This window comes from Copadichromis virginalis, linkage group LG12 (genome assembly GCF_057382275.1).
Source record: "Copadichromis virginalis isolate Kocher_CV1m ecotype Utaka linkage group LG12, C_Virginalis_male_GT1.1, whole genome shotgun sequence".
In the NCBI taxonomy this organism is placed as follows: domain Eukaryota; kingdom Metazoa; phylum Chordata; class Actinopteri; order Cichliformes; family Cichlidae; genus Copadichromis; species Copadichromis virginalis.
The window spans coordinates 11,055,660-11,078,720 of record NC_140629.1 but is presented as its reverse complement, the minus strand read 5'-3'; the positions used below and the strand labels follow the sequence as shown (position 1 = coordinate 11,078,720).

The 23,061-nt window shown below is 41.8% G+C and overlaps 1 protein-coding gene across 1 annotated transcript; it reads right to left on the bottom strand.

Annotated features, from left to right (window-relative positions):
• Positions 1–15,479: 15,479 nt before the first annotated feature.
• On the bottom strand, positions 15,480–21,961 carry sdf2l1 (stromal cell-derived factor 2-like 1). Its single transcript, XM_085474715.1, has 3 exons — positions 21,696–21,961; positions 16,183–16,379; positions 15,480–16,087 (listed from the first exon to the last, which is right to left on the bottom strand). Exons 1-3 carry the CDS (start codon positions 21,871–21,873, stop codon positions 15,809–15,811), a joined length of 654 nt encoding a protein of 217 aa, XP_085330841.1. The 5' UTR covers positions 21,874–21,961; the 3' UTR covers positions 15,480–15,808.
• Positions 21,962–23,061: the final 1,100 nt, after the last annotated feature.

Sequence of the window (23,061 nt, the reverse complement as noted above, 5' to 3'; positions counted from 1 at the left end):
TTTTTGTTTTTTGTTTAATTGTTTGTGCCTCTTCCCTTTATCTCCCAGATTGCAGGCCATGCATAGCACTGATTCCCAGCTGCGCTGAGACCCGAATTGTTTGCAGTGTGTGCCACGATTGCAGTGTCGCTAAGCAGGTTGTGACGGGTTGCAGTGTTATTTTCGCACAGTTTGTGTGGTAAGTCTCATATGCAGCTGGGATATCAGCAGGATGTGTTGTAAGTCCTGTCTGGAAATGACTGGGAATTTGCATGTCTAACTCATGTAATAAATAAATGATCAATTTATTTCTTTGCCCCGTTTACTCATCCCTTGTCCTCGGTTACATTCAGTAACCCTACAAATGTCACTGCTGTTTAGTTTTCTGTCTGTATGTTGGAAGTGATAACAGAGCTGTACATTTTAATTTGTTTCCAAAACCCCGCAGTCAGGACATGCTATATTGTATTTAGATAGAAGCTAGCGAGCTAACTCCCTGCTAACTTCTAACTCCGTTAAATGTCATAAATTCCGTTTTCATGGATGCCTGGATGTTAAACTCAATTGTTACACCTGGTAGAGCAGAACGCTGATCATTTTATTAAAGATGAAAGACTTTAGACAGTTTTTCAACTCTCAGTAATGCCATAGTGATCGTTTGATATATGGACCTGCAACGGAGTTTAGGCCCAGACACGGCTAGTGACGTCAGACTTGACGACCGGATATGTACACCCGGATGGTGTTTCAGCTGCTGGCTGAATTCCAAAGATTCCCTCAAGAAATTGAATTCACAATATAGAATGTTGACCAGAGACAACCTCGCGCCGAAGCTGGAAAATCGCTTATCAATTAATTCCAGAATGTCTGCAAATGTCTGCAGAGAAAATATGGTTTTGGTTGTGTTTTTTTTGTAACTGACACTCAACACAGATGAGTGAAAGCAAGAGCTGCACATTAGCATCTTCATTAATCTCTCCTGACTTTTCCCCCTGTTTAAGAGCACAAAAGTTGGAGGCACTGCAATGTTTGGCTTGAGGACCATCCCTGACCTGTAAGAGAAATCCTCTTGTCAATCACCATTGACTTGATGAGAAATAGCATGAAACCTGGCTTAAGTCTTCGCACCCCAGTGAGAAATATTGTTCCAAAAGCACGAACAGCTCCATGTGGCGCAAAGATTTTAAGATATCAGGTCAAATAGGAGAGCCTGGGCAAAAAGACAGACTCACATTTTCCAGTCTGACCAGACAAATTGAAAATGGGATCAATAAAGGCTACCCAGAATCAGAAATAACTGATGCTATAATTTGTGCTATCACACCAGGCTTGCAGTTAAGGAGTTACCTAACTTATCTTCTCAGGTCTCATTACCAGGAGAAAAGTGCCACAGAGTTATAGAAACAACTCATCTCTGAGGTTCAGAGTAGTAGAGAGATGCCCAACAATTTCTTGATCAGGACAATGGACATGAGATAGAAAATCCTGCTTGCTTCTCAGGGGGTTGAATGTATGTATCTAAAATATGATCCCTTAGCTACTGCAAACAAATACTTCAGATGAATTGTTGCTAGAGAAGCTAAATATCCCAGTCACAAATGAAATGGAAATCCAGCTCCATCATGAGTAGCTACTGTATATACTGTCCAGTCTAATGATTCCCCAGTGGGAAAGAGAAGCATAGCCCAGAAAAGAGTTCCTCCTTCCCGCCGATCTTCTCAGAGATATAAAAGAAATGCATGCTGACATGGTGCTGCTAAAAGATTTGAGGGCTGAAGTTACCCAAATCAAAAAAAAACATTCAAACTCAACACCAGCATCTCAGCAGCCCGTTTTACCACCAGCACCCTTCTACAGCAGCACAGAAATACCACCCAGGGCATAGACCTAGGCATGTGAAGGGAACAGCACAGTGGGACACAGGTTCACAACGTTGTGCTACAGATGAGATGTTTGCATGAAACAGAAGAGACAGACTTTTAATTCATTTGAAAGCCTGATGCTTAGCCTTGTCCACCCTAGCTGTAAAACTCAGAAACCAGTTTTACTTGTTATCATCTATCGTCCACCTGGGCCTTACACAGAGTTTCTGTCTGATTTCTCAGACTTTTTATCTGATTTAGTTCTGAGCTCAGATAAAATAATTATTGTGGGTGATTCATCCATGTAGATGCTAAAAATGACAGCCTCAACATGGCATTTAATCTGTTATTAGACTCAATTGGCTTCTCTCAAAATGTAAAAGAACCCACCCACCACTTTAATCACACTCTAGATCTTGTTTTAACATATGGCGTAGAAACTGAACATTTAACAGTGTTTCCTGAAAACCCTCTCCTGTCTGATCATTTCCTGATTACATTTACATTTACAATAATTGATTACACAGCAGTGGAGAGTAGACTTTATCAAAGTAGATGTCTTTCTGAAAGTGCTGTAACTAAGTTTAAGAATATAATCCACCCACGGTTATCATCTTCAATGCCCTGTACCAACATAGAGCAGAGCAGCTATCCGAATGCTACTCCAACAGAGGTCGATTATCTTGTTAATAATTTTACCTCCTCACTACGTACGACTCTGGATACTGTAGCTCCTGTGAAAACTAAGGTCTCAAATCAGAAGTACCTGACTCCGTGGTATAATTCTCAAACACGTACCCTAAAGCAGATGACTCGTAAGCTGGAAAGAAAATGGCATATCACAAATTTAGAAGATCATCATTTAGCCTGGAGAAATAGTTTGCTGCTTTATAAGATAGCCCTCCGCAAAGCCAGAACATCTTACTATTCGTCACTGATTGAAGAAAATAAGAACAACCCCAGGTTTCTCTTCAGCACTATAGCCAGGCTGACAAAAAGTCAGAGCTCTTTTGAGCCAACCATCCCTTTAACGTTTACTTGTAATGACTTCATGAACTTAATCATCCAATAATATAATAATAAAATCCAATAATAACTCCAATAATCATCCCACAGATGTAATATTATCTACAGCTACTCTTAGTACCGTTGATGTTAAGTTACTCTTTTTCTCCAATTGATCTTTCTGAGTTAACTTCAATAATTACTTCCTCCAAACCATCAACGTGTCTTTTAGACCCCATTCCTACAAAACTGCTCAAAGAAGTCCTGCCATTAACTAATCCTTCGATCTTAAATATGATCAACCTATCTCTAATAATCGGCTATGTACCACAGGCCTTCAAGGTGGCTGTAGTTAAACCTTTACTCAAAAAGCCATCTCTAGACCCAGCAGTCTTAGCTAATTATAGGCCAATCTCCAACCTTCCTTTCATATCAAAAACCTTGAAAGAGTAGTTGTCAAACAGCTAACAGATCATCTGCAGAGGAATGGCTTATTTGAAGAGTTTCAGTCAGGTTTCAGAGCTCATCACAGCACAGAAACAGCTTTAGTGAAGGTTACAAATGATCTTCTTATGGCCTCTGACAATGGACTCATCTCTGTGCTTGTCCTGCTAGACCTTAGTGCAGCATTCGATACTGTTGACCATAATATCCTATTAGAGCGATTAGAACATGCTGTAGGTATTACAGGTACTGCGCTGCAGTGGTTTGTATCATATCTTTCTAATAGACTCCAATTTGTACATGTAAATGGAGAGTCCTCTTCACACACTGAGGTTAATTATGGAGTTCCACAGGGTTCAGTGCTAGGACCAATTCTGTTTACACTATACATGCTTCCCCTAGGCAGCATCATTAGAAGACATAGCATAAATTTTCACTGCTATGCAGATGACACCCAGCTCTATCTATCTATGAAGCCAGATAACACACACCAATTAGTTAAACTGCAGGAATGTCTTAAAGACATAAAGATCTGGATGGCCGCTAACTTTCTGCTTCTTAATTCAGATAAAACTGAGGTTATTGTACTCGGCCCTGAAAATCTTAGAAATATGGTATCTAACCAGATTCTTACTCTGGATGGCATTACCTTGGCCTCCAGTAACGCTGTGAGGAACCTTGGAGTCATTTTTGACCAGGACATGTCCTTCAACGCACATATTAAACAAATATGTAAGAATGCTTTCTTCCATTTGCGCAAAATCTTTACAGTTAGAAATATCCTGTCTCAGAGTGACGCTGAAAAACTAGTTCATGCATTTATTACTTCCAGGCTGGACTACTGCAATTCATTATTATCAGGATGTCCTAAAAACTCACTGAAAAGCCTTCAGCTAATCCAAAATGCTGCAGCAAGAGTACTGGCAGGGACTAGAAAGAGAGAGCATATTTCTCCTGTTTTGGCTTCCCTTCATTGGCTTCCTGTTAAATTCAGAATTGATACATTAAAATAACAGCCTGCATTCCATCGAAATCACTAATGAGATGTTATGGCACAGCAAGAACATTACTAACCAAAATAACAACGTAAATAACGTTTCAACATAACTTTATTATTCCATGAGTTATTTACAAGTTTCTCTTTGTTCACAGCCATTGACATGTCAAAGAGGTTAACACGTGAGGAGCGGATCACAATTGTGTTGATATCTGGTGAACGCAGTAACCGGGTCATTGCAGCAGATTTCAATGCAAGACACCCTACGAGACCACCCATCTCCCATGCTACAGTTAGCAAACTGCTTGCTAAGTTTCGCGAAACTGATTCAGTGTTGGATTTGCCCAATATGTGGACGCAAGAAAACTGTCACTAATGAAGAAACAGCAGTGGCTGTCCTAGCTTCATTCAGCAAGAGCCCACAGCATAGCACGTCACTGGAGAGTGGCATTAGTCGAACATCCCTTCGGCGGATATTAGCTACTCACAAATGGCACCCTTACAAACTTCAGCTACTGCAGCATCTCAACGAGGATGACCCAAATTGGCGCACAGAATTTGCAGAATGGGCAAAACAAAAACTGGAACAGGAACCTCAGTTCACGCAGAAGATTTTGTTCAGTGATGAGGCAAACTTTTATGTGAATGGTGAAGTTAGCAAACAAAACCACCGCTATTGGTCTGACACTAACCCACATTGGATGGATCCCTCCAAGACTGTTGGACCAACAAAAGTGATGGTTTGGTGTGGTATATGGGGTAAAACAATAGTGGGTCCATTCTTCATCAATGGAAACCTCAAGGCCACTGGATATTTGAAATCGCTACATGATGATGTGTTTCCCTCTTTATGCACTGAAGCTGGCACGTTCCCTGAGTTTTTCCAGCAACACGGTGCACCACCACATTATGGGTGCCAGGTCCGAGCATTCCTAGATGAACATTTTCCTGGAAAGTGGATTGGTCGCCGTGGGCCAGTGGAATGGCCCCCAAGGTCTCCTGATCTGACCCCCTTAGACTTTTATCTTTGGGGTCATCTGAAGGCAATTGTCTATGGTGTGAAGATACCAGATGTGCAGCACCTGAAACTACAAATACTGTAATGCCTGTGCTGGCATTTCTCCTGCGGTGTTGCTGTCAGTGTATGAAGAGTGGGAGAAGAGGGTTGCACTGACAATCCAACACAATGGGCAGCACATTGAACACATTTTATAAGTGGTCAGAAACTTGTAAATAACTCATGAAAGAATAAAGTTACGTTGAAACCAAGCACACCATTGTTTTTCTTAAGATAAGAGAGAGAGATAAGATAGAACTTTATTAATCCCTCGGGTGGGTTCCTCTGGGAAATTCGACTTCCAAAAAAAGCACAGCAACGACCGAAGTTACAGTTACAGAACTGTTATATATATATATATATATATATACACACACACACACACACATATATAAATACAGAGACAAATATAAATAAAATATACAAAGGGGATAAATAGAATAAATAGGAATAAAAAGTTGTATCCAAGATGGCTGACTTCTAAATGGCCACCATGGTCAGTGTTGGGAAGGTTACTTTTAAAATGTATTCCATTACAGAATACAGAATACATGCCCCAAAATGTATTCTGTAACGTATTCCGTTACGTTACTCAATGACAGTAACGTATTCTGAATACTTTGGATTACTTAATATATTATCATGCTTTTTACAACAACGTGAATGTACTATTGCTGTGTGATTTATTACTATTACTGAAGGTCCGCGACTCCGAACTGTAGTAAAGGGACCTCTGACTAATACGGCGGGGTCCCTGTCAGCTCGTAGCCGAAAAATAGCTTTACTTTGTTGTGTGGGTCAACTTTTCTTGCGAGAGACAGAGAGAGGCGTTGAACTTATTGTTTTCGGAGGAAAACACGAACACAGCGTACAGTCGAGTCTTAATAGCTTACTTACAACTGGGCTCGTCACGCTCTCTTCTTGGCTGCAGTGGTTATTATTATATTTACATGCTTCCAGCTCCCATTTTTGCTCGATGACAACTCGTACCTTTCCACTCCCCTTTTTCTCCCTCCTCGCGCTCACAGACATATAACGTGTATGGCAGTCCATTCTCCCTGCAACACGGACTACACTGCCCATGATGCTACATTCTTTAGAGCTATGCTTGTAGCATTCTGCCTGTTAGCTTAGCACAACAACAACAACGAAAAGGCGCTCTCTCACCCAGGAAACACACAGTCGCAGAGAGAGAGAGAGAGCGTCGCCCTGTAACCATGGCAACCGTAACGCTGCCGCCTGGAACAAAAGAACGTAGCTGTCAAAGAAAACCCAAACAGTCCTGACCCGCGACAATATGAAACAGGAAAGTACCGCAGTGTAATCCATTTATTTCAACAAAGAAACTGTATTCTGAATACCACCTTTTTAAACGGTAACTGTAACGGAATACAGTTACTCATATTTTGTATTTTAAATACGTAACATGTATTCCGTTACTCCCCAACACTGACCATGGACACCACCCATCTTGAAGAGTTTGCCCCCTCACATATACAGTACTAATGTGCCACAAACAGGACTTTAATATCACCAACCATTCCCATGTTATTACAGTGTATCCATATAAATGGCCCACCTTCAGTTTTCAGGCCCCTCTTCTGTGGAACCAGCTTCCCTTTTGGATTTGGGAGACAGACACCTACTTTTAAGATTAGGCTTAAAACTTTCCTTTTTGCTAAAGCATATAGTTAGGGCTGGACCAGGTGACCCTGAACCCTCCCTTAGTCATGCTGCAATAGATGTAGGCTGCTGGGGGATTCCCATGATGCATTGAGTTTTTCCTTTCCAGTCACCTTTCTCACTCACAATGTGTTAATAGACCTCTGCATTGAATCATATCTGTTATTAACCTCTGTCTCTCTTCCACAGCATGTCTTTTATCCTGTCTTCCTTCTCTCACCCCAACCGGCCGCAGCAGATGGCCGCCCCTCCCTGAGCCTGGTTCTGCCGGAGGTTTCTTCCTGTTAAAAGGGAGTTTTTCTTTCCCACTGTCGTCAAATTGCTTGTTGGGTTTTTCTCTGTATCTATGAAGCGCCTTGAAGCGACTTTTGTTGTGATTTGGCTCTATATAAATAAAATTGAATTGAATTGAATAGAAGAAGCCATGTCATGAGATCAGAGCTCCACTGACTAATATTGTCAATACTCAACCTTTTGAACTCATATCAATTGATTTCCCACACCTTGAAAAGTGCAAGACCAGTTATGAATACATTATTGTAGTCATTGACCATTTTACACTTTTTGCCCAGGCTACAACTTCCAAATCAGGTAAAACTGCTGCATGCAAAATCTTTCATGACTATGCTCTAAGATTTGGCTTTCCAGCACGAGCGCATCATGATCAAGGTGCTGAATTTGAAAATTAGCTGTATGTGCAACTGAAAAACTACTGTGGAGCTGCTGAGTCCAGGACTACTTATGAGTGCCTTCGTCTCCTCCGTGCTGATGTTGGATGCTGGGGTTTTGCATTGCTGGGACAGGCCATCAAAGAAGTGGAAAAGAGGGCTTTGTTATCCTACCCTGGAACACCACCAAGTCATTGGTTTAGGTATGTGGATGACACCTGGGTGAAAATCAAGTCTCAGGACTTACCAAAATTCACAGATCAAATTATCTCTGTGGACCAACACATCAAATTCACCAGAGAGGATATGAAAAGTGACAGGTTAGCATTCTTAGACTGTGAGATTTCCATCAGTAATGGGGGACATCTAAAAGGTGATGTGTACCATAAACCTACGCATACGTATTTAAGGTTTGACTCTCATCATCTACTGGAGCATAGATTGAGTGTCATGAGGATGCTACAACACAGAGCGAACACCATCCCCACAGACACAGCAGCCAGGGAATCAGAAGAACATCACATTAAGAAGGCCCTGATTTAATGTGGTTATCCCAGCCGGACATTTGTTAAAGCTGGGAAGATTCAAGATTGTTTATTTGACACCTAAAGACACTTAAAGAAAGCTCCAGTCGATCCAGGAGAGAAGGACAACTGCTGCCTAAACAAAAACCTAGTAATCCCGTATGTGTCAAGAGTATCGGAACAGTTGAGACGCATTTTTTCTAAACACTGCATTTCTGTGGCTTTTAAACCCCAAAACACGTTGCACCAAAAATTGGTCCACCGCAAGGATCGGGTCCCCCGACACAAATAGAGTAATATAGTGTACACTGTTAAGTGCCAGGAGGACTGCCATACATTAGGTAAACCAAACAACCTCTGGCAAAGTGGACGGCAGAACACAGAACAGCCAACTCGTCAGGCTAGGACTCAGTCAATTTACACCTACGGTGGACACTCTTTCAGCAATAAGAATGTACAGATCCTGTACAGGGAGGAACGTTGGTTTGAGAAGGGAGTCAAAGAGGCCATTTACGTGAAAAGGGAAAGACCATCTCTGAATCAAGGAGGGGGCCTAAGGGTACATCTGTCACCATCTTACAATGCTGTGATTGCAGCCATTCCCCAACTCTCTGTATATGGTACTCATGGCCATTGATCAGTGGTCTTTGATCAGTGGTTGTTGATGTCATAAGAATTTGCATATTAATGATCAAGGAACTCAATTCCAAGCCGTAGGTTATTTCAGAGGGGTTTGTGGTTGTGGTGCTAGTTATTATGCAAAGTCAGTCATTATGCAAATGTACTGTTTATAAGGTTTGGGAAACTTGCAGTCAGCGGAGACTGAGGAAGTCACTTGGACGAGTGACGAAACGTTCCACTGAAAATACTGCATCCAGATGAAGAGACTCAACTTTTGGTGAGTGCTCAGACTAGAAAATATAGGAACCAGTCCATTTGATAACTGTGGCCATAGAGACAAACTGCTGAAAAACTAAATGCAACTGCAGACAATGAATACCTTCTTCTTGAGAAGATTTCATTGTGCATTCATACTTCAGTGTTAAATCTGCATCATTTGTACATCACAACCACAAACCCCTCTGAAATAACCTACTGCATATCCCAACGGACACCTCCCTGGAAAGGTAACATGTCACACTGATCCAGTGGCAACTATTGGGATCGGCCTGTTCAGTCCCTTCAAACCCTCATATGCATTTCCACTTACTTTTTTTACACAGTCCATTTTGCTTCAGAAGGTTCCTAACTGAGAGAAAGGTGAGCCAGAGGTATCTGTGTGGTAGCAATAATAAGAGCTGTTTCTCTATCTCTATTCTTTAAATACAAAATAAAGGAGCTTCAGTGCTTCCATTAGCATAGGAAACACTGGAGCATCATTTATGAAAGAGGAGGAGAAAACGCTGTCCCATAAATTATTGTAATGGATCACTGGCATACAAACAATCTGTATAATAAAATTGCACAGATCATGGAATTTCCTCCCCCTAATCCTTAACAAGGAGGAGGACATGAGATGAGAAATGACTTTGGTTCACAAGAGTAAAATATAAGAAAATAAGATTGATTTAATTTTTATGTGCTATGGGATAGATTTACTAAATTCAAATCATTGTGATGTTGCAGTTGCTTGGTGACCTATCAGCAATGTACTTTAATTTAATTTATATAGAAAGATACAGCTTGTTCACTGCAGTAAAAAACAACATTATGCGACTACTGGATCAATAATCCAGCCTGAAAACATCACTGCAATTCAGATAAATGACAGGAAGCCAAAGGAGAATCTATATACTTTTGATATAACCAAAAACTCTTCTGATAAGACTGAGGTGTTATATTTTCAGAGGACTGCACAAGAGAACTTCTGTACAAGTTGCAAACCTTTTTCCATACAAAGTAAACAAAAAGCAACAATTGCTGTACATCATATAGGTTATGTGGGAGTCTCTACAGAGTCCCTGCAGAAGCCTAAATCAGCTCTTAGTCTACAGCTGTTAGGGTATACCCTACACTGTTAAAGGCCAAACTTCAATGAGATTCCATTTAAAATGTGTTCAGGAGGATGTTGGTTTTCCTTTATGAACTAATGCCCTATGTTCTGTCTAGGTTCCACCTCCTCTGTCCTGATTGGATGCTGCTCACAGAATCCACCTAATTGCCAATCAGCAGAGCACTACTTAATGCCTGTGGAGCTGTTTTTCTGGGCCCCCTGGCCATTTTGATTGCTGTACCTGTGCAGGATTGCATGCCTTTTTGACTTGTATGTGCATTTTGTGTTTCTGAGTTCAGACTGCTTGTAGGGGAGAGCTGCCTTTTGTTTTGATTCCCTGTTTCCTCCTGTTTATGTGATGTTAGGTAGGTTATAGGTTTGTAACAGAGGACAAGGTACGAGTAAAAGGGGCAAGGAAATAAATTGATAATTTATTTATTACATTAATTAAACATACAATTTCCCAGTTATTTTCAGACAGAACTTAAAACACGTCCTGCTGATATCCCAGCAGCACATGAGACTTACCACACAAACAGTGCAAAAAATAACAACACTGCAAACTGTCACACCCCGTTTAGCGACACTGCAATCGATTTATCTGTGGCACGCACTGCAAACAATTCAGGTCTCAGCACAGCTGGGAATGCATGACCTGCAATCTGGGATATAAAGAGAAGTGGCACAAACAAAAAACAAAAAGGGAGGTTAGTCCACCCTTACACAACTCACTCCCAACCAACAACCCCCTTTACAGCTGGACGGACTAACCAAAACAAAATTACAAATCAATCAAAAGGACGAAAAAGGACAGCAGAGACAGCACAGAATATTGATCAGTTTCCCTGCACGCAGTCAATCTAGGGCTTGATCAATTCTTCTATTAAAACTCGTAGTCACACGACAATATACCCACTCGCACCCGAGTGAATTAATCACCTGTTTTTTTCCACAGAAGAGCACTGACCTCACCCCACACACTCACTACCTTTTCAAAGCTCTTCAGCCAATCACCTGGCAGAGAGCAACAAACTGCCAGGTGGCACTTGTTACAGGTTGTATATTTTGTTTTCTTTGTGTTAGGTAAGTTCCTTTTATTTTCATATCAGGGATGTTTTGTTTGCTATGTTGGTCTCACCTCTCCCTGAAGTTAACCCTCAGTCTGAACTAGAACTGAAGAATTTCTAGCAAGAAATAAACCTTTTAACTTACCATCTTGGCTCTTCCTTCACTATTTACCTTTATGTTGGTCCCTTCTAACCCCTAGACTAGCCTGGGGACGTAACAAATGAGAGAGCGAAAAGCAGTAGTGTTTACCATCATCTTCCATATTTTAACATTTAATAATAAAACTGATGTCATTCCACTGTTCAATCCATTCATCATTTTGCTGGTCCTTTTGTGTTTTTACTTGATATAGCAGAGGTGGTTGTTGACAGATGGAGCACAGTACATCTGCTGACAGCACTGAAAAACTGGAGCTTCGGTATTACTGAATTTGTTAAATATGCTGAATGAATACACAACATAATGACTCATGTTCCTCACTTAGGCTACTATTTAAGATGAATGGCTAATTAAAGCATTTTAAAATTATGTTAATTACTCGAGTATCAAAGGCTGCTATCCTGGGCCCGTATCCCTAAAGATTCTGAGAATCCTCTCAGAGAGCTCCTAACTTAACCTAAAAATTCCTTGCCAGGAGCTTTAGCTTAGAAGGGATTCCAGAACATTTTCAGTGAACTCTGAGCAAGGAATGGATGGAAAATCTTATCTTAGTGAGGAGGTGTGGTTGACCCCGTTGCTAGGTATGAGTCATCATTTCAAAAGCCGTGATTGGTTGATCCTACAAGTTTGATGGAAATGAGTTTTTGGTGATAATGAGCAAAGGATGTACCCTCAAATCAATAAACATAATTATACACTCTAATCTTATGCTGACTGTAATTGTGAATAATATTTCACATTCAAGAAAATATCTGGAAAATGAATAGTAAGCTGTAGGGGTTATAGCCTAACATTAGAATCTAAAATATGTGAAAACTTAAACTCATTACACCCTGTTCAAATAATGATTCGTGTCTTATTTGCTCATATTAATATCCTAGCTGGCATATTTTGTACTTTCACTCCCATATGGACCCCATTGAAAACAAGATGGCCTATCTCAAGGGGCTGTCCTTAATGAAGTAGAAATCACAACGTTACAAGTCCAGTGTGGTCTTAATGAGGGTAACACGGCTCAGCTTTTATCAATGTCTGTGATTGCTGGCTGGTCTATTTATAAAGGCTTGTTAACAAATATCCTACAAACACAGAAAATGGAGAAAAAAGGACTCGCAAGCCGAACTGGACTGAGGAGCAAGGTTTGTTGCTGGCCCAGTTGGTGAATGAACATAAAGGTATGTTACGAGGAAAATTTGGCCCAACTGTCACTAGCCAAGGCAAGAGGCGCGCCTGGGACACAATATCCCAAATAATCAATGCCTCTTTTCCACTGGTGGTGCGGACAGGCGACGGTTGTGAGATAAGGTGATATGTGCTGCAGTCCAAGGCAAAAGATGAGATTGCAGCACACAAGCAGGAATCCTCACTCACAGGTGAGCAAAATATTATAGCCTACCACATAATCTGGCAACTTGCGCCTGCTGGCAAAGTTAATTTACATGCCTAAGTACTGTGTTCATTGACTGTTTCTTTCTAGGGGGTGGACCACCTGCAAAGCGGCTGTCCCAGGTGGCTGACACTGTCTTTCAAGTCCTGGGACACTCTGAGGTCAGTGTCACCGGGCTGCCAACAGGCATTGACACATCAACGATGCAGGCCCTTGAAGTGCAGCAAAGGTAAGACATAGGGTTATTCATATCTACAGTGTTTATTCATTGCAGAAGCCATTTCATGTGTTATCCATGCTCATTGTATTAAATTAATTTAATCAAAACAATAATTAAACTAGGCCTATGTATTTCTGTAGCATGGAGCCATCACAAGAACCGGGCCCATCAAGTTTGCCGATGAGATTGCCGCCTGAACTATCTGCAGCTGCTACTCAGGATAGCCTGGCGGATCAAACACCATTCCCATCCGCAGCACCTGCTCTGTCAGCATCCCTGCAGGAGAGCAGATTGCAACTCACAATTGATGTGTTTGAACAACAAAAAAAAAGTCCTTTCCCTTCAGGAGGAGTACTACCGCCTTAAAATTGAACACCTAAAAAATAAACCATTTACAGATTGTGTTCTGTGTCTTGCATTTAACAATTGCAGGTGATGTGCAGTAAAACTGTGGTAGTTCTTAATACCATCACAAGTTCTCAAAAGACATGGGGCTACAGCTTGCCTGAAATGTAAATTTGTGAAGTTTGCCCTGTAAGGCAGTCCACTCTGGGCTAGGTTCCCCTGTGGAATGTAAATATCTTCTTCACCACCATCCTCCAGAGGTTCTGCAATCTGCCTAACCTTGCAAATATTGTGTAATATTGCACAGGCTATGATGACTTTGCTGACTTTTTCAGGCCTCAGCCGCATCTCTCTGTGGAGAACATGAAAGCGCCTCTTAAGCTGGCCTATGCCACGCTCCACCACTGCTCTTGTTGTCTTGTGGGCCCTACAATAGAATACAGAGACCTTTAATTATTTGATGGAAATATTGCACTACTTGGATGCTCTAACATATTGCTTGCATTTCATTTCCATGATTTTTGTATTGTTTGGCTTACCTGTTATAGTTTAGTTGGGGCCCTTGGCGTGGCTGGAGGTAAGGTGTAAGGAGCCATGGTTTGCATGGGTAGCCACTGTCCACTAACAAGTGGTAATTAGCTGGCACATAGCGTCTCTCAAAAAGCTGTCTGATGCTACTCTCGGAGAGCATTCTCGCATCATGTGTGGAGCCTGGCCATTTAGCCACAATGTCCAAAATCTTACAGGCTGCATTGAATACTATTTGCACATTGATGCTGTGGAAATTCCTCCTGTTAACAAAGACAGCCTCGTCCTCTGATGGTGCAATTATTCTCACATGTGTTCCATCAATTACACCCACAACGCCAGGGAATCCTGCAATGTCCATAAATGCCCTTTTATGTGTGTGTAAAGTGCGGGCATCCAGCGGGAATGAAACAAATTGTCTCACAATATTAGGTTGTGACAAAGCTGTCAGTGTTTGGGTGATGACTGCTGACGGAGGATTGGGACAGTCCCAAGTCATCACTGCTGCATTGTTGCATTTTCCCGGTTGCCAAATACCTCAGGGTTGTGATTACTTTAGTCTCCGGTGTAATAGCGTTGTGGCGTCGAGTTGGTGAAGTAATTGCATCTCTAAGGAGATCCACCACAAACATGATTCCTGCACGATCCAATCTGTAGCGTCTCAATAATTCCCTGTCATCCAGTGTTTGCAGGACATCTCTCCTGCCTCTTCTGTTGGCCATTTTGTGCAGCTACTTAGGGGAACTCCTAAGCCACTAAAAGTCCTCTTCCCTGCTCTTAGCAGATCTCACCTTAGGAGCCCTTTTAAGCGCTAGGAATCTTGAGGAATAGCTTTTATATTAACTGGGATAGAATTTCCCCTAAAAGTGACACGACTAAGAAAACGTCATGACTCTGAGAATTTTCTTAGAATTTGGCCGCTAGGAGCCACTTTTTGCACAAAGATTCTTTAGGGATACGGGCCCTGATCTCCATCACAGAGCCATTCTTAAAGTTTGCCTTTATGAAAAAACTAGAGTGCGCTTTCTAACATTCACACACTTTCATACTGCAACGTAGGGTTAGTATCTTGCCCAGACTGCTCGATCTCCTGAGCCACAGTAGAAAACTCACAGTGAGCAGAGTGCTTGTGGTCCCTTTGTGAAAGACCTCCAACATTGTGCTACGGGGGACTATGGGGTCACAAGATAAGGGTTTTCCTCCATTGCAACACTCTACAAAAGCGCAGTAAAACAATCAACTGTTACACATTACAATAAATAACCAAGCATTGTAATTGGACTCAGCACTGAGGTGGAGTATTCTGCCACCTTGTGAGTCTGGCAGGTTGTACACTGCAGTGTAAACAAAGGCTGACAGGATCAATAACGGAGCCAGTCTTGTGTTGTGCCAATCCCAATGCAGCAGCTAGAGTTAAGGTAGCAGGAGACATCTAGACAACCTGCTAAGCTTAGATAAGCTCAGCAAAGAATCCAGATACCAGAACCTTGCAAACACAGGAACAGTGGCGAAAAGACAGACAGTGAAGTGTGCTCTAATTACACCTATATACACCAAATATGAAATAAAGAAAGGCTTTATTACATACAGTACATGTCATTATGTATTTCTGGACAAAATTAATCAAATGATAGTTTTCTTCAGGGCTATAGCCATCCTCATGCATCTCCCCTGGCTCAATGTTATCCCTCATCACATTCTCCAAGGAAGAAGCTGAAAGAACATATTGAGGCTACACTACGTACACACAAATAATGCCTGCCAACCCCCTTCATGTCACAAAACACCCCGAGTGCTTCACATAGAAAAGATTTCTCAGTCAAGTCATACATCAGGTCCAGGCAGAAGCATGTCCATGCTCATGTCTCCTAATGATGATGATGATGATGTCAGAGTTCATCGTGGCGCAGCGGTTCCTGGCTGGGCTGGATGAAGACACCCTCCATAGTACGCCACCAGTTGTGCTGATTGGGGGAGCTCATGCCGTGCACCTCCCGCTGTCCACGTATGGGGTGGCCATACTGTTCGCCCGTCACACTCAGGAAGACGTCTGTGCCCAAGTGTTTGAAGCGCACAGCCTCGTCGCGCTCCCAGTGAATGCCTTCACACTGAACCGTCCACACGTCCAGGTCGTCACCCTCGCCATTCTCTCCGAAAGCACTCACCTCCTGTGGATGGTGCAGAGGAGAAGGGAAGCATTTGTACCCTGGTGAACATCCACATGTGTTTAAAAGAGTAAGAGAAACAGTTGTGTGTGTCTGACCTGGTTATTAGACAGAGGAGAGCTGAAGTGGTGTGTGTGGAGGTTTCGTCCAGTCTTCATGTGTGTGATGCGAATGGCCTGGCCACATTTGATGGGAGCACCACGCAGACATGGATTGTTGGGCTTCCCACGAACCTGCCAGTAGCTGTTGGCATCATCTGCATTCTCCACTCCAGTTACAGACTGCTGTCCACTGCCTACACACACACACACACACACACACACACACACACACACACACACACACACACACACACAATTATACAATTAAGTGGCATCGAGGCATCATGCATTTATAGTACTTTTGATCTTGAATTATTAATTACTGTTCCACCAATGAAGCACAGAGTGCTCAGTGCATGCAAGCCTGTTAAGATTCAGCAGCCAAGTAGATAAAGACTTGTTGTTGAGCATTGTGCTCATAGAACAGGCTATATGCCCATTATATACAATTTCATTCTCAAGGTTTGCTAATATAACCAAAACCTTCTGCAGATGATCTCCAACTCTGCCCATTTACTTCAATAACAGTCTGCATTCCATCGAAATCACTAATTAGATGTTATGGCACAGCAAGAACATTACTAACCAAAATAACAACGTAAATAACGTTTCAACGTAACTTTATTATTCCATGAGTTATTTACAAGTTTCTCTTTGTTCACAGCCATTGACATGTCAAAGAGGTTAACACGTGAGGAGCGGATCACAATTGTGTTGATATCTGGTGAACGCAGTAACCGGGTCATTGCAGCAGATTTCAATGCAAGACACCCTACGAGACCACCCATCTCCCATGCTACAGTTAGCAAACTGCTTGCTAAGTTTCGCGAAACTGGTTCAGTGTTGGATTTGCCCAATATGTGGACGCAAGAAAACTGTCACTAATGAAGAAACAGCAGTGGCTGTCCTAGCTTCATTCAGCAAGAGCCCACAGCATAGCACGTCACTGGAGAGTGGCATTAGTCGAACTTCCCTTCGGCGGATATTAGCCGTGGGCCAGTTGAATGGCCCCCAAGGTCTCCTAATCTGACCCCCTTAGACTTTTATCTTTGGGGTCATCTGAAGGCAATTGTCTATGGTGTGAAGATACCAGATGTGCAGCACCTGAAACTACGAATACTGGAATGCCTGTGCTGGCATTTCTCCTGCGGTGTTGCTGTCAGTGTATGAAGAGTGGGAGAAGAGGGTTGCACTGACAATCCAACACAATGGGCAGCACATTGAACACATTTTATAAGTGGTCAGAAACTTGTAAATAACTCATGAAAGAATAAAGTTACGTTGAAACCAAGCACACCATTGTTTTTCTTGTGACATTACCAATAAGTTTGATGTGTCACATGACCCTCTTCCTATTGAAAAAAAACAAAAGTTGTATCCAAGATGGCCGACTTCTAAATGGCCACCATGGTCACCATCCATCTTGAAGAGTTTGCCCCCTCACATATACTAATGTGCCACAAACAGGACTTTAATATCACCAACCATTCCCATGTTATTACAGTGTATCCATATAAATGGCCCACCTTCAGTTTTCAGGCCCCTCTTCTGTGGAACCAGCGCCCAGTTTGGATTCGGGAGACAGACACTATCTCTACTTTCAAGATTAGGCTTAAAACCTTCCTTTTTGCTAAAGCATATAGTTAGGGCTGGACCAGGTGACCCTGAATCCTCCTTTAGTTATGCTGCAATAGACGTAGGCTGCTGGGGGATTCCCATGATGCATTGAGCTTTTCCTTTCCAGTCACCTCTCTCACTCACAATGTGTTAATAGACCTCTCTGCATTGAATCGTACCCGTTATTCATCTCTGCCTATTCAACAGCATGTGTTTATCCTGTTTTCCTTCTCTCACCCCAACCGGTTGCAGCAGATGGCCGCCCCTCCCTGAGCCTGGTTCTGCTGGAGGTTTCTTCCTGTTAAAAGGGAGTTTTTTCTTCCCACTGTCACCAAAGTGCTTGCTCATAAGGGGGGGGGGGGGTCATATGATTGTTGTTTTTTTTTTCTCTGTATCTATTATTGTAGGATCTACTGTACGCCTTGAGGCGACTGTTGTTGTGATTTGACGCTATATAAATAAAATTGAATTGAATTGAATATGCACTTCTCTCTGAAAACAACAAGTAGATCAACAGGCGCTGCTGAGGGACAATCAATAGGTTTTTGATATAGAATAAAACTCTTCCGTTAGAAATTGCTGGAGACTGTGTGCAGTCTGTAGGTTTATACTTGAGAGGAAACTAGCAGCGTTGTTACAAACTATTCTATGGTATCTTCCAGGTAATGAAATCCTAAAAACTTAATTCTGTTCATCGGGACGTAGGATATAAAGCCTTCCTGACAGAAGGAGTGAACGATGAAGGAAGTTCAACACAGTTGAGTTTTCTTTGAACATTGACTACCATAACAAAACTGAAATGCTATTTGGAGGAAATGTATATTGCCATGATTGTTATTGGGTTTCTGTGATAAGTCAGGCTCTCTACTTCAGGTTCTGAGCGCACTCACGAGAAAAGGACTGCATCATCCCATTGAGTGTGGGCTACTCCAATCAGACACGATCTAATGATGATAGAGATGACGATGACAACGACAAAAATCCAAACAAGAACATCAAGACAATATAACAGTAAAACGTAATGCTTTTGCAAGTAGGACAAGAGTTTAATGCAGTAGAAAAATCACTATTAACATTAATACTGATAGCGTAAAAATGTTACTGTCACACAGCCTAATATAGGAGACATAGAAAACACTTCACTTTTGTCTGAAGATCACAGTGAAATTAATTAGATTCATTGATTCATTCATTCTTGGTGTATGTCCTGTGTCCTAGTAGTTGTAATTCTAGCAGTATAAATGAGAACAAGCAGCTTAATTCTGTATTTAGAATTATGTATGAAAACATTTGGCCATTCTGCAGCACCAGCTGAACACATGCACATTCCAGTGACAACACAGTGCAGTCTCAGCTGGTACTTTACAGCTGACAGCGAAGTTGAACAGCAGTCTAATGCACTTAAACATTCAAGAATCTCTTGCAGACAATTTTGAACCAAAACACATAACCTGCTCCCAACCAGGTTACCATGGTGAATAAGTTGCTATGGTGATTTAGCTGGGCAAAAAGAGGGCCAATTTTTTGACATAGAAAGAAAGGCTTTAAGGTCAACATAGCTCGCTACCCCATCAGTCTCGCTCTGTACACAAGATTATTCAACATCAGATCCTGTCACATCCACATGTTGAAGATCTTGTGTAAAAGTGGACGTCCCTGTTCAGACTTTAAGTATATATTTTATATTGTTATATATCAGGGATGTCACCAGAATTGATACTTATGATACCCTTTGATATAATATTTATAATAATGTGTGTTTATTTAATTATCTGTCAAGTACCACTGGCATGGTAGGGAGCTTATGTACCAAGGCTGCAGTTTTTCCGGAACAGATGAGTCTAGCATACACTTACAATTGTTCTTGTCCATCCTTACATGCTGATAGGAAAAGAGCAACCACTAGCACAGGAAAAAAATACACGTGGAAGACTGCAGCTAGTGCAGCTGCCATTACAGCTCTGCCCAAACAACACTTGCAAGAAACCAGATTTGTTTTGTAACTGAATTTCATGGGCAGGTGTGGGCCATTCCTTTGTTATATAAATATCAACATCATCATTAGAGCTTAGAAAAACAAAACTAATATGTTACATTACTAAATCACTGAAGCTTGAGATGCTAGCTGCGTTTCCCAGAGATTTCACTTGAAACCACTGTGACACCTTGGCCCACCCTATCATGTGACCTACTGAGGTCACTTGACATAAGGTGTGAGTTGGGGTTTTGAATGGGTTAGAGACTCAAGATGTTCCCACCTGACAATACCGCCACATCAGCACTCATATAGTAGAAGAAAACTAGAAGCAAAGACATTGCAGTGCGTGTTTTCAAAGTATTTTCCACAAAGTCTCACCCTTTCAAACTGTTGCAACATGTCTTTCTGTATTATCTGTACATCTTTGAGCTTCTGCACTGATATGTCATTAAAATAGGGGTAAAAACCGACAAAATGATACGGTCTTCAACCCAGCTGCAGCAGTAACGGCACAATGTGCCAGGTTACGAAAATCAAGCTGTACATGACCTGCAGGAATGCCAGCTTGCAACAGTGGACAGGATGTCAACTTTGTTGTATGATGCTGCATGATCTCCAACTTCTCCTAACTAAAAGTCGCAATAAGGAAGGGGTGGGCATGTTTTACTGTCTCTGCTGCCTGCAGAGAATAGGTTTTTACCTTTACCCATTTTTCTAAAATGAAAGATGCTACGCCATTTGTCTGTCCATTTTACAATCACCATCCAATATAAAGCCCAGATTTGTAACTGTGTGCTTAATATGTGGAGCCAATTACCCTTTATGTTAAGCTCAATAAATTGAATATTCTATTCTGTGATGCAGCCTGTCAAACTTATAATGTTCTGACTACAGTTAGATTCAGTGTGGAGTTTGAATGTTCTCCACTGCCCTTTGTGCAGACTAGTGACCTGTCCAGGTGTGCCCTGCCTTTCCCACTATTACAGGACAGTTTGGTCCATATTTTGTGGGACAAATATACCTGTAGACCACCACATTTCATTTAAGCAGCTTTACAAAATCCACAGTCATCTTTATACACATGTCCGATTTCAATGGTTCAAAAAATTAACAGAAAACTGACTGACAAGTAGCTTGATAGCTGGGTGAGGCCTGCTCAACTGTCATTCCATAACAAATGAAGCAGACATAATATCTACATCTGAATTCAAAGTGTTGATTTTGTCATTTAAATGTGAGACCCAAAAGAGACGTCAGTGCAAGCTGACTTGACATCAGTTAAAGTCTAGGCTGTTCTATGATTTCAGCTATATTCACTTCTAAAATGACTTATCTGAGAAAGTTTGACGTCACATGAGGCTAAAGTGGATGTGCACTTGTCCCAGGCTGGCTACACATGTAACAAGCATTACCTCGCTTTCAAACCAGCAACTTTCAGGGACAAGGCCGAAACATCTGCTAGGACCGTACGATATGAAAAAGAAGTGAGTTTCATAGTTTCAGTGAGTCACTGTTACAGTATGCAAACCTTACTTAAAGCCTCTCTACCAAATGGCAGATGTGAAAGTCAGCCTAACCCTGGTGCTTGATGGGGACGACCCCAAACTCACTGACTTAATGGATGCTCTTATAAAGCAGGTAACTCTATAATGCCAAACTGCACTGATGGGAATATCAGTTTCTCATTCTTGTGCTTATAGCACAAAAGCAGCACGCTCCCAAAGACTAACTAAGACATGCAATCATGGAGCGAACCTCTTCTTAACTTCAGCGTGGGGAAAGGTAGTCGGAAGTTGTGCTCGGGTTGAATTTCCGGGTATTTTTTGCTTCTACAAAGCTCTTCTAGCACAGTAAGCGCAATGCTGACGCCTCAGAGCTGCTGTGGCCGTACACCGGCAGCTCTCTGAACACTTACCTGAGCCGTACTTAACGTCGTGGGAGTGCAGTCGGACGTTGTGTCTAGTGTTAAACAGTTTGACTAGGGAGCCGCAGGTCACATAACTGAGCTCCGAGTCTCGTCCTTCACAGCTGGACCACAGCAGCAAGAAGAGCAACGACCTGATGAGCCCGCGGATAGTACCAACCACCTCCATCTTTGTGTCTCTGCTGTCATGACCGGCACTCACTTCCGAACCGCAATGCTGCTTTCCACCAATCACCACTTGACAAGTCCTAAAATACGGAAGACAATGTCAACACGTGATTGGTCAGAATAGGCATATGCGTCGTTATAACAGTTAACGACAAACAGTAGTAGGATTCATGCAGAAGCAGCTCCGCCCCTCACACGTTATTCCCTATTTAAACTGCCTGTCCCTCTGATGATGATGATGATGATGATTGGATAACCGTGGTACATTGGCATAAACATTAGTTGGCCTGGGAACTCAGATGAGCCGAAATAGACAAGATAAGATGTGGTTTTGCCACTCAGATGGATTCAGGTCAAATATACTTAACAAATACTGTGAACAGTAAAATAAAATAAAAAATCTTCTCAAAAGACGAAATAGCATTTGGTGATGTTTCAGGTCGTCGCTGACTGCAAAGGCTCTTCCTCCAGATAGCTATCAGCTACTACCAGTTGGCAGTGAGGGGAAGGGAGAAGAGAGCGGGAGGAGATGGGACACATGGCACCCACCACCTGTACAATTTAACATACACAGTAACCTGTCTAGTCTAGATGTGTTTATGTTATCTAATTTAGAAGCGTATTTCTATACATACAAGACAGAGAAAAAATTATGTATTAATTATGTATTGTCTTGACCACGAAAGTGCACTTATGTTCATGCCAGTGCACTGAATCATTATGCTGTCATCATTGATAGTCAGCTGTCAGCCTCTGATCTCTCTTCTGGCCTTTCTGAAACTTTTAAATAATATAGTTATTGTCACTTTGTATCGATACAATCCAGTTGCCCTCTGAGCACGGGGGAGTACTTCATTTGATCCAAAAAACACACTGAATGTAATGTACCCGATCATTATAAAGAACTTGGCAATGGTCACTGGTGGAATATCCTTCATTTCTAACACATGCACACACAAAGAGAGAAAGAAACAGGTGAGGGTGAGACAGAAGGATAAACAAAATAGCAAAGAAAAGAAAATAATTAAATCTAGAAGAAAAGAATAGAATCCGAATTTAGGTTCTCTCTTCTTTGGTTTACTTTTACATTGGATCGACTCACAAAGTGTCTGGGAGAAGACGTGCAAAGTAAAAGACGTATAAAACCATCAAATGTAATCTCATAAATTGTCAATAGTGAAATTTAAAC

Coding starts and splice junctions, on each gene's coding strand:
- sdf2l1 (XM_085474715.1), bottom strand. CDS start 21,873: ATGGAGGTGGTTGGTACTATCCGCGGGCTCATCAGGTCGTTGCTCTTC. Junction 16,380..21,695: donor CGACGTTAAGTACGGCTCAG/GTAAGTGTTCAG, acceptor GTGTGTGTGTAG/GCAGTGGACAGCAGTCTGTA. Junction 16,088..16,182: donor CTCCTCTGTCTAATAACCAG/GTCAGACACACA, acceptor CACCATCCACAG/GAGGTGAGTGCTTTCGGAGA.